The sequence below is a fragment of the Aphelocoma coerulescens genome, chromosome 7 (genome assembly GCF_041296385.1).
Source record: "Aphelocoma coerulescens isolate FSJ_1873_10779 chromosome 7, UR_Acoe_1.0, whole genome shotgun sequence".
Classification (NCBI taxonomy): Eukaryota; Metazoa; Chordata; class Aves; order Passeriformes; family Corvidae; genus Aphelocoma; species Aphelocoma coerulescens.
The window spans coordinates 14,797,399-14,809,655 of record NC_091021.1 but is presented as its reverse complement, the minus strand read 5'-3'; the positions used below and the strand labels follow the sequence as shown (position 1 = coordinate 14,809,655).

At 40.9% G+C, this 12,257-nt stretch overlaps 1 protein-coding gene across 1 annotated transcript in view; it reads right to left on the bottom strand.

The window, feature by feature from the left end:
* Positions 1-2,945: 2,945 nt before the first annotated feature.
* LOC138113667 (1-phosphatidylinositol 3-phosphate 5-kinase-like) overlaps positions 2,946-12,257 on the bottom strand; it is a 38,671-nt gene continuing 29,359 nt past the window's right edge. Inside the window, exons 27-31 of the mRNA XM_069022303.1 lie at positions 11,558-11,661; positions 11,171-11,299; positions 9,651-9,912; positions 7,491-7,565; positions 2,946-6,456 (exon numbers count right to left, since the gene is read on the bottom strand). Of these exons, the coding sequence (XP_068878404.1) occupies positions 6,341-6,456; positions 7,491-7,565; positions 9,651-9,912; positions 11,171-11,299; positions 11,558-11,661 (686 nt within the window). The 3' untranslated portion in view covers positions 2,946-6,340. The remainder of the gene's footprint in view (positions 6,457-7,490; positions 7,566-9,650; positions 9,913-11,170; positions 11,300-11,557; positions 11,662-12,257) is intronic.

Below are 12,257 nucleotides of genomic sequence, written 5' to 3'. Positions count from 1 at the left end.
GGTTTATATGGTCTGCTGTTGGAAAAATCATGCTTTGACCAAACTTGGCAAGTTTGATTTTTTGCCACTCATGGGCATATTTCACATTTAATTAGTTGTGGATGTTCAATATATTTTTATCAGTTTATAAACAGACTTAAAATTCTATTATTTAAAGTGTTCAACAGGAATGCACAAGAACTTATTCCATTTACAGAAACTTGGCATCTGAAAACAGTGACATTCCAATCCCAAATACTTTCAACCTTGGTCTCCTCTCAATGCTAGAATTCAATACTCATTTTATATCCACATATATGTAAAGGCACCACAATTTTGACAACAAACAGCTAAAGGTAAATCATCAACATGATATTAAGTACTTATCCTCAACATTGAACAGACTCCTCCTCGTACTGCCAACTTTCTAGGATCTAGTAGACTTCTCTAGCTGCCCACAGATATTAAATTACAATTAGTTGAGCATAAAAAGAAGAATATTTCTCGAATTAATGTATATGACTGTTGTATTCTGCAGACTATTTCTTGACTAAGACCACAAGAGCCATATTGGTTAAAATTTGGTGTGTATTATGCTCGAGCCAACACTTCCTGTTAGAAAATGGCTACTTTACTTAAATGACAGAGTTTCAAAAAAACATTCAAGAGCTAAATGAAGTAGGGGTTGGGTTGTTGTAAAAACATATTAATTCTGGTGAATTCTTACTGTACAACTGAGCTGGCATGAAAAATACAGCCTGAAGATGTTCTGCTTTTTAGGGCTTAAGAGACAGAAAGCAGAATATTGTTTTTCCATAAGGCAGCTCAAACTAACATGAAGAAGATATAATTTGTGCATGTTATAGGCTGCTATGGAGTCACATAAAGTTACATTATTCTCTTTTTTTCTACCATGCTAACAGACACATGAACAAGAATACACTTCAGTCAGAACTGATTACAGATCAACCACTAGAAATTCATATGGCTGACCTGACCTGTTTCCAGAAAATAGTTTTCTCCCTATAGTATGTATTTTAAATAATATTTATAATCTTATTAGAAAATGAAAACATTTTCTTTCTCTTGTTATGTGCACATGTGCACATCAAGCAAGCCCAGGTTGTGCTGTCCTACATATGTAACTTTTTCACCAGGTAGGTAGTTTAGTTATGATCTCAGCCAGTCCAGTAACAGCAGCCCATACCCAGAATACTTCATTTCTTCATACCCAGGGTGTTTCATGTTTGCAGAAGCTATATTAGAAAAATATCCTATGTAAACAATGGAGAAGAGTTTTGTTCCGGTTTGGCCAAATTTAGAAATATATCCTCTGAGAGAAGGCACAACCACCCCTTCCCCCCCAGGTTCGGGAAGTTACTATATTCCCATCCTCTCTCTTCAACTGTAATTCAATGCTCTTTTTGGTAATTATGTTCACTTACTTTATTATCCTACCTTTGGTCACTGGATCATTATTTCTTGAATGACTTTTATTTCAGTTACATGCTACAGTGAATGAACTTTGGTTGCAGTGCACCGTTGCTGTGTTCAGGCTCGAGGCTGGAACAGCTTGCAGGAAGTACCTGTGTACCTGGCCAGCCATAGGGCCAAGAAGAGTCAGTTGATGTTCTGGCAGTACCACCTACTGTGCTTTGTTCTTCAGCATGAGCACACTCCCTTGCAGCTGTGGGGTACCCCTGTTCCAGTCACTCCTGTCAGAAAAAGGCTCGTGGGGAATGACAGCTGTAGTAATATAAGGTTTTTGTGTTATCCTGTTGCAGAATCATTAGTAGAGCACAGGGATCTAAAAAGCTAAAAATAAATAAGCATTGCAATGTACATGTAAGTATTTAACAAAATGCCTTTAAAATTTTAGGCAAGTAAAAGATACAGATTTGATTCTGAAATCAGGAGTCCAAATTTTTTAGGAGAAAGCACATATTCAGCTATTATGGGACTTCAGTCCTCCACCTCTCCAGAGGCAGATTCACAGCACATTAGAGACTGGGAAAACAATACAGAACTGTCACTAAGATTGTATTTTCTCTCACAATTTTTATATCCTGTGAGGCAATTTCAGCAGACATATAGCCAGCGTCCACACCAGATGAGCTGAAGCAGGGGCAGCAGTCCTTTACCAGGTGCTGGCAGTTCCACTTGGGATACAGGAACACTTCTGATTACCCTGCATTTGTGCTTTTCAGCTTCATGCCAGAAGCTCCCTAAGTCCCACCACTCATCTTTACACCAGCAGAAGGCAGCACTGCCCCTGAATTGAATATCCCATCTTTTCCTTGCTCATACCCCCATGAGAGGACAGGTTCTGATGTAGTTTCATACTGCAGCAGATAAAACCTCAAACTCACCTGGCACAAAATGGTGATGGCACATAATACAGGTAAAATCCTCAAGTTTTAGATAGAGTTTTATATTCTAGGAATGAGGAAGTCCCATTCCCAGAACTAATCACAAATGATTTTGAGCCTTAGCAAGGAGGTTACTATATACCAATTAATGTGAAACAATCAAGATAAGACATTTATTTTCAGACCTCCTTGGATTTTTTCTTTGTCTAGTCAACTCAAAAGAAGATTATGGAAATACCTGGAATGTATTCCACCTCTTGGCAGAACTGGGCAAAGGCACACCACCATCTGCTGGACAAAACTGGATCCCTGTCTCACACAGCACTGTGGGTGAAAAGCAGCTGCAGAGAAGACAGAACTGTGTGAAAGGTTATTTGCACATTCTACTGCCACTGCCCTGGGGAGCTGCCCAGAGGTGCTGCTCCATCAGAGGAGACAAGCTGCAAGCTACAGAGACAGGACAGGCAGCTTACCCTGCAAACAAAGCTGGGACTCTCCAGCACAGCAATCGCTGCACTGTGAGCAGTGGCCTTGCCTCTCATCAAGAAAATGGGGTGCTGTGACACCTAGCTGTTCCACACATGGAACAGACTCAAGTATATTTTAGTCACTTTATTTGTATATATATACATTACATTTTGATTTTCCAAGTAGTCAAGGCAGTTATTCTCAAATAGTTTAGTACATCAATTTTATAAAATACAGCTGAACCAAGGTAGCATAGAAATGCATACATTATAGTACATTAAGTGCTTTGAATAATGACTAGTCTGGTCACCAGCTAGTGAGCAATTCATTTGGTTTTGGTCATTCTCACAGAGGAGACTCCACAGGTAACTCCCCTGAGCCCAGCAGAACTCCTCTACCAGCAAGAGTCCTACATGTGCTTTTTGGGGACAGAATGCGTCCCTGGGCCACTACAAGGCATTCTGCTGTCCACATTGATGATTCAAAGTCATTGCTTCTGACTTGGACAAGATTTAGACATTTGTCTCAAGGCCTCAGATCAAAACAACAGAAGAGCCAGTGTAACTCTGAAGTAATTCGCTCTTCTTGTTTGCAACTGGGATTTACTTACATACACATATGCTAAACCTGTGTTATAAAGAAAAAAATAAGCTCTGACCAAAGGGTTCATTCTTAGGAATTCTACAGGGACACAGACCTAACACAGCCTCCCAAGTAGCTCTCAAAGATCTGTTCCACATGAAGTAGTGCTCTCCTTCTGAGAAAATTAAGCTTTGCAGCAATTGAAATGTCAGGACAACTCTTATTCTGAAAAAGGAACATTTGAGCAGACCCATTCAACAGCTGGGATTTGAACTAGAAATGCTTACAGCTTTTTATCACAGGACACCAAAGATGACCCAACTCCAGCTGATACAGCAGCTACTGTGATACTCATGACCAGTAGTTTACTCCAGTCTAGTCAGGACTAGTCTATCAGCCACATCCTGGCCAAGCATTAGCTGTTGATGCCAGCTCAGATCACTCCTGCAAATCTCTCCAACTGCTCTAACTTCAGCCCAAGAAGGTCACAATTCACGTCTCTGACTCTGTGTTCATAGGCTGCTAAGCAGTGGAAGGTTCTCTCACTTCTACAGTGCTGAGGGCCTCGTGCTGTCACGTTCAGAGGAGTATTAGCAATTGTCAGATGATCAAGCTGCTTTCAGCCATCTGCTCAGGACTCTGGCAGACAAGCAGTACAGAGCAGCCACACATCCCAGGATAAGGGTTACTGGTGACAGACTGGGCTAGCATATCACATTAGCTTAGTTCAGCTGCCATGACACACATGCCCACACTTGTGCTCCATCCATCAATCCACAATACTGACACAGGTGGAAAACAACATAATTAGCTGCTGTTGGGTCACCTTAGCTGGCCAGGAAAATCAAGTTTTTTCCCTGTAAACTTCAAGAAAGGAAGGAGAACACCACATGTAAACTTCAGCTGAGACTGGAACATAGACTGCACGGCAGGTTCTTTCACATTGATAAACCAAAACAGTAGGTAGAGGCCACAGAAGTGAGAGTAGCACTGAGCTGATGGACTGGTTGACCTCATTAGGCAAGGCCACACACAGAGCTAGGCATCTTGGGAGAACATTTCAACAGAAGAGGCAAGGTGGATCCCAGAGGTGATCAGATGTATCTGATGCGCTGTGTTGGTCTGAAGGGATTCTGGGTAGAGGAAGCAAGGATCATCTTTCCACAGCACACATCACTGCAGCCTTCAACACTGCACCCCCAGAAACAATTATTACATTATACTAAGGAAATGAGTACACTTACTTTTCTGCTGGTTCAAGGCCAGCATCTTTGCTCATCCTCTAGTACAGTTTTGCAATAGGGTGGAGAAGACTCCTTCCAACACAAACGACCTTTGCTTCCTGGCAGCTCAGACAAGAGCTGCACTGGTTGGTTTTGGAGCAAACAGCTCAATTCTCGCTGCTGGCCTTTTCCTTTCTCAGTGTTGCCCACTGTTGGTCAGTCCTAAAGAGCCACCACCATCTGCTGCAGAAGAAAATACTGAACACAGGAGGAGTGAATAAAATGCACCTTTCAATCCATAGTTACAGTGATGAGGGCATTATCAGGCAACTGGTTAGAATAAGCAAGTGATCACTAAGAGCTACCTGTCCCAGAGTCCATGTTCATTTGATGTACTTCCATCAGAGACTGGAAGTCAATGGACAGTATTCTTGCCTTTCAAACTCATTAAAATTCCTCTTATTTACTGGCCTATAGTATAATGAAACTAAAAAGTAAACTCATCACCTACAAAAATGAGTAAAAATTAAAAAAAAAAAGGAAAGAAGTGCTTATTGTCACGACAAAGAGACTCTCAGATCTCTGCACATCTTATCCATCATACAAGTTATCCGTTAGTTCAGGTTTTCCTTTTTACAGAAAACAACTACATTCATCTAAGTGACAAAAAAGATCATGTCATTAATGCAAGAAAAACATTCTCCCAGCAAAATTTCACCATGAGGTAAATGCATTGCTTGAAAGTAAAGGGGAACTGAAATGGATTTGAAGCGATCTGCCAGGAATGATGGTTGCATTAAGGAGAAAGTTGTCACTAAAGCAGTATGCTTCACTTTGTCCAGCAACTTACTGCCTTTAATAAGGAAAGGGTTAATCTGCTTTGTAACTATAATTAATCAAGCCTGGTTAAATTACAGGGTATATTGGTTCCCTGTTTCCAGGAATTTGAGTAACATTCAGATCAAAGTACTGGTTAGGACTAAAGGGATATGGTTTTGAGTGTTGCAGTATACTGATGACTGACAACCCATTTTTATGGGATTCAGCTAAAATGAAATTACAACAGATAAAACCAGAGCTGTACTGCAGCAACATAAAAGATGGAGTCATAGGGCATTACAGATGTGGAGCTGCCTTAAAAAAAATACAGTTTACAGAGCCCAGTAAAAATTAAAACTACAGAGCATAAGCAGGACAAGTTATTAATGGATCGTAAACAGGTCAATTACAGACCACTGCAACAATAGTAGAACTCATGAATTAACTTCATTCTTCTCTCTCCCATCCACACTTGGGGGGTTTATTTCACATTTTCATAAGTATCCACTACAGAAACATGAGCTGCACATATTCAACACCATTTTGGCAGTGCACGACTTCCAGAGATCACGTACTTCTACACCATCAGGATCTGGACAAAATCTCAGTTCAGTACTTACAAGGAGATAGTATCACTTTCCCTACTGATATGAGGGATGTCTCTTATCAGTGCTGTTCAGTGGTACCTTTCAGCTTAGATCCTTACTGAGGCAGGTTTGCTTATTGTCCTCCAAGAGAGGATTAAAGTGCAACAAGCAGATTTCACACTTCACGACATGATGCACATGGTCAGTGTAGATATGGAACTGCAATCTTCTGGCTTGCTGCTGGACAGACCGCTGGAACAGAGTGGCCTATAATGTCATTGTCCTCTTGTGCTTTCCCAATATGGGCTTTAGCTCAGCAATTCAGGCCCAGTCCTGTCCAATGGTCTGGCACCATCAGGAAATACTTGTCCATAGCTTCACAAAACCTGGTCCGGTACAGTTCTGGCGAGACCACGGTGGGCATCTTACCTAATGTGTAAGAGTCAAGAGCAGTCAGAAATGTGCTAAAGATACTGCAGTAGAGACAGATGTCACATGATGTCACACCAGCAGACAACATAGATTTGAAGGCAACAAGATAGAACCTTATGAAGTTCAACAACAAGCATAAGGTTTTACACTTGGGAAAATGTAATGCAGGAGCACAGTACAGGCTGGGATCTCCCTGAGGAGCAGCTCTGTGAAAGGGACCTGAGGATCCTGGTGGACAAGCAGCTCAGTGTGAGTGAACAGTGCTGCTGCTGCTGTGGCAAAGAAAGCCAGCAGGAAGGACACTGAGCTGCATCAACAAGGGCATCACCAGCAGGGAGAAAGAAGTCATTATCCCACTCAGTATCCCAGCATTATGCTTCTCCTGAAGGTGCTACTTCCTGGTCACACTTGGAATACTGGACTCAGTTTTGGTCCCTGATACACAAAAAAAATGCAAACAGGCTGAGGAGGGTCCAGAGAAGGGCTACAAAGATGATCCAAGGACTGGGAAGCCTGCCATATGAGGAAATGCTGCGAGAACTGGCTTTGCTCAGGCTTAGGGGAGACCTTATCACTATGTTCCTGTATTTAAAGGATGGGTATAAAGAAGATGGAAATCCCCCTTTTACAAGGACTCACATGGAAAAGACAAGTGGTAATGGTTACAAGTTTATCCTGGAGAAATTCCAGTTGGACACAAGGAAAATTTTTCACAATGAGAACAATCAGCCATTGGAACAGTCTCGCCAGGGAAGTGATGGATTCCCCAACACTGCACAATTTTAAGATTCAGCTGCACAGGGTGCTGAGCCATCTTGTCTAGACTGTGCTTTTGCCAAGAAAGGTTGGACCAGATGATCCTTGAAGCCCCTTCCAACCTGGAATTCTATGATTCCTTCCTCTGTTCTGGACAACTTAATTTGTCACAAATTTGCATGGTGAGGAAGCTGTGAGTTTATTAGCAGTGTTACAGAAAGCTTCCTTGTAACAAGGAAACATGATCAAAATTTTTGCTTTCATTCTGGACTTACCTTGTCCTCCCAAGATGCCAGTTGACTTTACCACCATTTCAAGCTTTTTGTCCCAGGTAAAAGTACGAATATAGTCTGTTACCAAAAAAAAAAAAAAAATCCACACACAAATATGTTTTATTTGTTTTAATCCAAGTAACATTGTTTTAAAATGTATCTATTTCTCCCAAAAACAAGCAAGAAAGCAGTAGGCTTTCAGAGTCAGGGCTTCAGTGTTTTCCCTACCACTTGCCTCCCTTTCTGTAGTATTGATTATGTTTGAGTAGGGTGAATACAGTACCTCAAAAGCCCAGCAAGATCACAATCAATTCTTCCTGTCTCTGCAAGAACAGGCTGCCCAAGCATGTCTGTCTTTATCCATGTTAGAGTGTCAAGGGCTTATTTACAAAGGTCACTTCGCTCACCCTCATCCCAGAAGCCCCACTACAAGCACTGAGGCTTGGACACCTCTCCAGTATTTCTCATCATTGCAGCCACCTGCAGGTTTGATAACAGAAAGCAAGTGACCTTCCTCTTCATGATAGGGAGGACTGGAAACATCACCAGTGACCTGTATTGGAAGAGGGGGGCAGCAAGAAGACAACTTCTGAATTGTTTCCAAGCCCCTTCCAGAGAAAGCATGCTCAGACAAAACAAGCACATGAAAACTTTGGTCTGCAAAGCTAAAGCTGCAGTAAGATCAGTTTTTCATTACTGGATGTCATTATCTCCTAACACTTGACTACAAACCTAACTATACAATTTTGAATTTACTGTTTCTAAATTTACAAAAGGCCACGATAAGTATTCACATTTCATCGCACCTGTGCCAGTCCTGACAATCTTAAGACTTATCCATTTACCTGAATACTCTCTGAAAATATTCCGTAGAGTGTTTTGGGACAGATATCAGTGAACAGTTTGTTCACTAACAACTTCATGCCCCAAGGCCCAGCATCTCACACAACAGAGCCTATGAATAAAGTTTTCAAAGCTTTTCACAGACCTAACTTACTTGTGTCCTGTACCACATAAGGACCTAAAATAGGTAGAGATAGTGACCTCTGATTAAAACACAATCCAAACTAAGAGTTTTTAGTTCCAGTCTGACAAAAATTTAGCTTGACTAGTTTGTAAGTTCTCAGGGTATCACCTAGAGAACATTCTGATAGCCTGATACAGCAGGCATGTTCTCTCTTCTTAAAGATATTTGTGTTCACCAAGTTCCTTCATATATTTGTGTTAAACACTGAAGGAACTGGTAGCTTTAAATATCATATAAAATATACTCTTCAATCAGGTAAGACTTAACATAGGACAACAAAAAGCCACACACACAGGAGAAGCACATGGTCAGTGTAGACCCATCCTGTTTACTCCAATATTCAAGAGTCAACAAATCTAGAAAGTAATAAAAACTTGCAACAAACACCAGCTTTCTTTGTAGCTGGGACTTTAATTCTCAACTAGAAATGTTATTGAAATGGCTTTCAAGCTTTATCACAGTAAGAGTAATCCAGACCACCTGTCCTGAGATCTCATCTGGAAGCATTTAGGAGCTGGGTTTCAAGACCATTTCCATGAGTCAATTCCACATCCTGCAATATTGCCTCATCTCTAAGTTTTCTATACTACAGAAGTTTGCCTGTCTAAAGATGAGGCTCTACTTACCAGTCACAAGTCAGAGGATGCAGCAAGGTAATTACTGCATTGCCACTCATATTACCCAGGTCAGACTACATGATCATGAGAGATGCCATGATGTTTAACTTCTCTCTTCCAACCCTACCACTACTGTTTCTCCTTAGAGCTCCTCCACACAAGATTTAAAAGACTATGTAAACATGACTAAAGTTTACAGATTAAACACATAAGAGCATACAAATAACCTTTCCTGCTTCAACTGCAGTCAAAGTGTAGGTTAAACTACCTGTGAGGCCTCCTACATATACTCATAGCAATACAAATACTAATCTAAGCCTATACAAGACCTGGAGAGATGACTTCCTGCCTCCACTTTGAATACTTGTAAGAGGTGAGGGTATTCCACCAGGGAGAAGATAAGATTTCCTGACACACATCTCTCTGGTGGTGGCACAGTTCTAAGAGAACAATGAACACCTAAACCAGAAGAAAACCGTTTCATCATCTGAGAGCAAGAAAATACAAAAGACAACCTACCAATGATCCCAACAACCAGCTCATTGTTGGTATCATCACGACCCACCAGCAGGGAATAGTCAATGATGAGATGGCTGGAGAGGAACTGGGAATCACTGTGTATGGAAGCTTTCAGCACAGCTTTGCAATGAGAACGGATGTACAAGGGATTGTCCCGAACCATCTTCAGAAGGTTTTCATCCAGCAGGACTACATCACAAGTTTCCTTGCCTGTGTCTGTTTTAACATTTCTATTCCGGAGGGAGCCCTTCAGGTCAAACACCTGCAAATGGAGAACAGCACTACTTTGTTGCATTTTTCTGGGTTAAAGACTTCAGTACCTAACATTTGAGAATGCAGCACAGCAGGGCAACTCTTTCCTTCTCTTTAGAAGGAAGAGTTAACAATAAGCATTTTGTGGAGAACAGCATGTAAGCCTGGGTGAAAGTTCTGCCACTTCAATTCACAAGTTTTAGGCAAGTTATTTCATTAATATTTCGTATAAATTACAAGAAAAAAGCTGTCCCTACTTTCTATATTGTTTAGGTAAACTCAGTTTTCCAGCCAGTTTCTACAGAGTTAATTACTGACAAAAGCAAAGCCACTGAAGAGGGAGGTGGGTGCTGCATGAAATACCAGTTAGGCTGGAAATTATCTCTGGAGTTCTCCAGTCCAAAATCCTGCTTCAAGTAGGCCCTGTTAGAGAAGGTTGTTCAACTTCTGTCCAGTCAAGATTTCACTAACTTCTGTGGAATAGAGTCCACAGTCTGTCTGTGTTTCTGTTTTGTAGTGCCTGAGCTCTCCTCATGACTTAAAGAGACACACAAAAAGAAAACCCACAACATCTTTTACATCTATCTAGAATTCCCTCCACCCACTTCCTCCCACAAACATTCCCTGTTTGAGGTCTGGCACTGAGAGGTAAGGTGGAAAGAACCGATACTATCTAGTTTTATAAGTGATGTTTGTTTGAACTTCCTTTTCAGTTTCAAATCTCTATTTAAAGAGAATTTGCCCCTAGTTATTTTAAGATCTTCATTCTACTACCTCAAAGATTGCTCTTCCTTGACTAAGAGCAAGACTGAACTCAGAATCTTGTCCCATACCTGAAGTGGTTCCAAGAAAGAACAGTGGGTTGAAAAACTTACGAACTCCCCCCACACTACAGAGTAACTTACCATCTGAGTGAGGCTCTCACTCTAAATAAATTAGTCTGTAATTCCAGTCAGTTCCTCTGAAAGCTTTTTACAAAGATTTTACATTTTCCTTATCAGATTAGTAATGCTTTCTCTCAGATACCAGAGATACAGGGACAAACAAGACTTCTACAGACTGAATCCTACGCAACAGCTACCTGAACTAGCCAATACAGGCATCGTTCCTGGGGATCCCGAACCAAGGAAAGAGGCCCCAGCTGTCACCTTTGCGGAGTGCTAGTTGCAGACAGCACACACAAAAAGTTACCTAGATGGCCACAAATGACCCTGCTCTTTCTCCCAGTCACAACTGCACTGCAAGGACACAGAACACTTTGTTCTTACCTGAGCCATTTTCCTGCCATAGAAAAGGTTTTCCATGACAAGCAGATCCAGCTTCTTTTCAGTGTTGTTTTGAGAGTTCTTGTAACCAATTCGATATACCCCAAGGATTTTAGCCAGTGCTGTGGGCTTCTAATGAAGACAAGACATGGGTTGAGATGTCTGTGTAGAGACAATCGGCAGTCCCATACTAGAAGCACCACTGCTCTGACTCTGTATTACAGCTTAGAAGCCCAAGCATAATTTCCACTTTACACCTTAAAAACACATTATTAGTGTAACTCATAACCACCACCATTTTCTTTTATTTAAATGAAAAAGATTAATAGAAACTTCTACTAGTCTGTAAAATACAGAACACTGCCTAAAATAAAAGGCATCTTTTAATACCTTCTGCTGAACTGCATTAGTGATGTAAGTGAAGTAGTGTGGAGCAAAGTCAAGGAACGACTGGACTTCCAGACGAGGCATTTGCTTCAGGATGAATCTATCATCTGTTACAACATCAGACAGAGGCAACAGGGTTACATACAATAAGTGATGTACTATTTGAAATTTTTTTAGGACTGTCACATAGCTGAAATGGTTTGAAAAATTAAAGCACTACAATTCTCTTAAATCCTTACCTACGAAAGCTCACTTCTAGATTCTTTTTACTTCACATATTTTGAATTTCAACCTCCCTGGATTTCTATCTTCTAGTAAATCATGGACAAGAGACTGCCTACACTAGATCTACTTCAGCTCGATGGGCTTCCTATACAGACAACAGAAACAGCCTACAGACCACTCTGTTCAATACATGTTTTATGCAGAAGTCTAGAAACAGCCACAGTTTAAAAAAAAATTAGATTAACTATAGCACATGGGTTTGTAAGAAACACTGTGTGTTTAGTAACAAGTTTTCCTTGAATTATACTCAAGTTTTTGTTTTCTGAAGCCTGCCTAAGAGTACAACCCTTCAGTTCAACTGGCCTTCCTAGCTGCTACTGCTGAAAACAGAACTACATTTCGTTTTCCTGCATGTACAGAGACAAATAATTTGATATTCAAGACCCCAGAAAAATCCACTTAATTTTCCCTTCTGAGT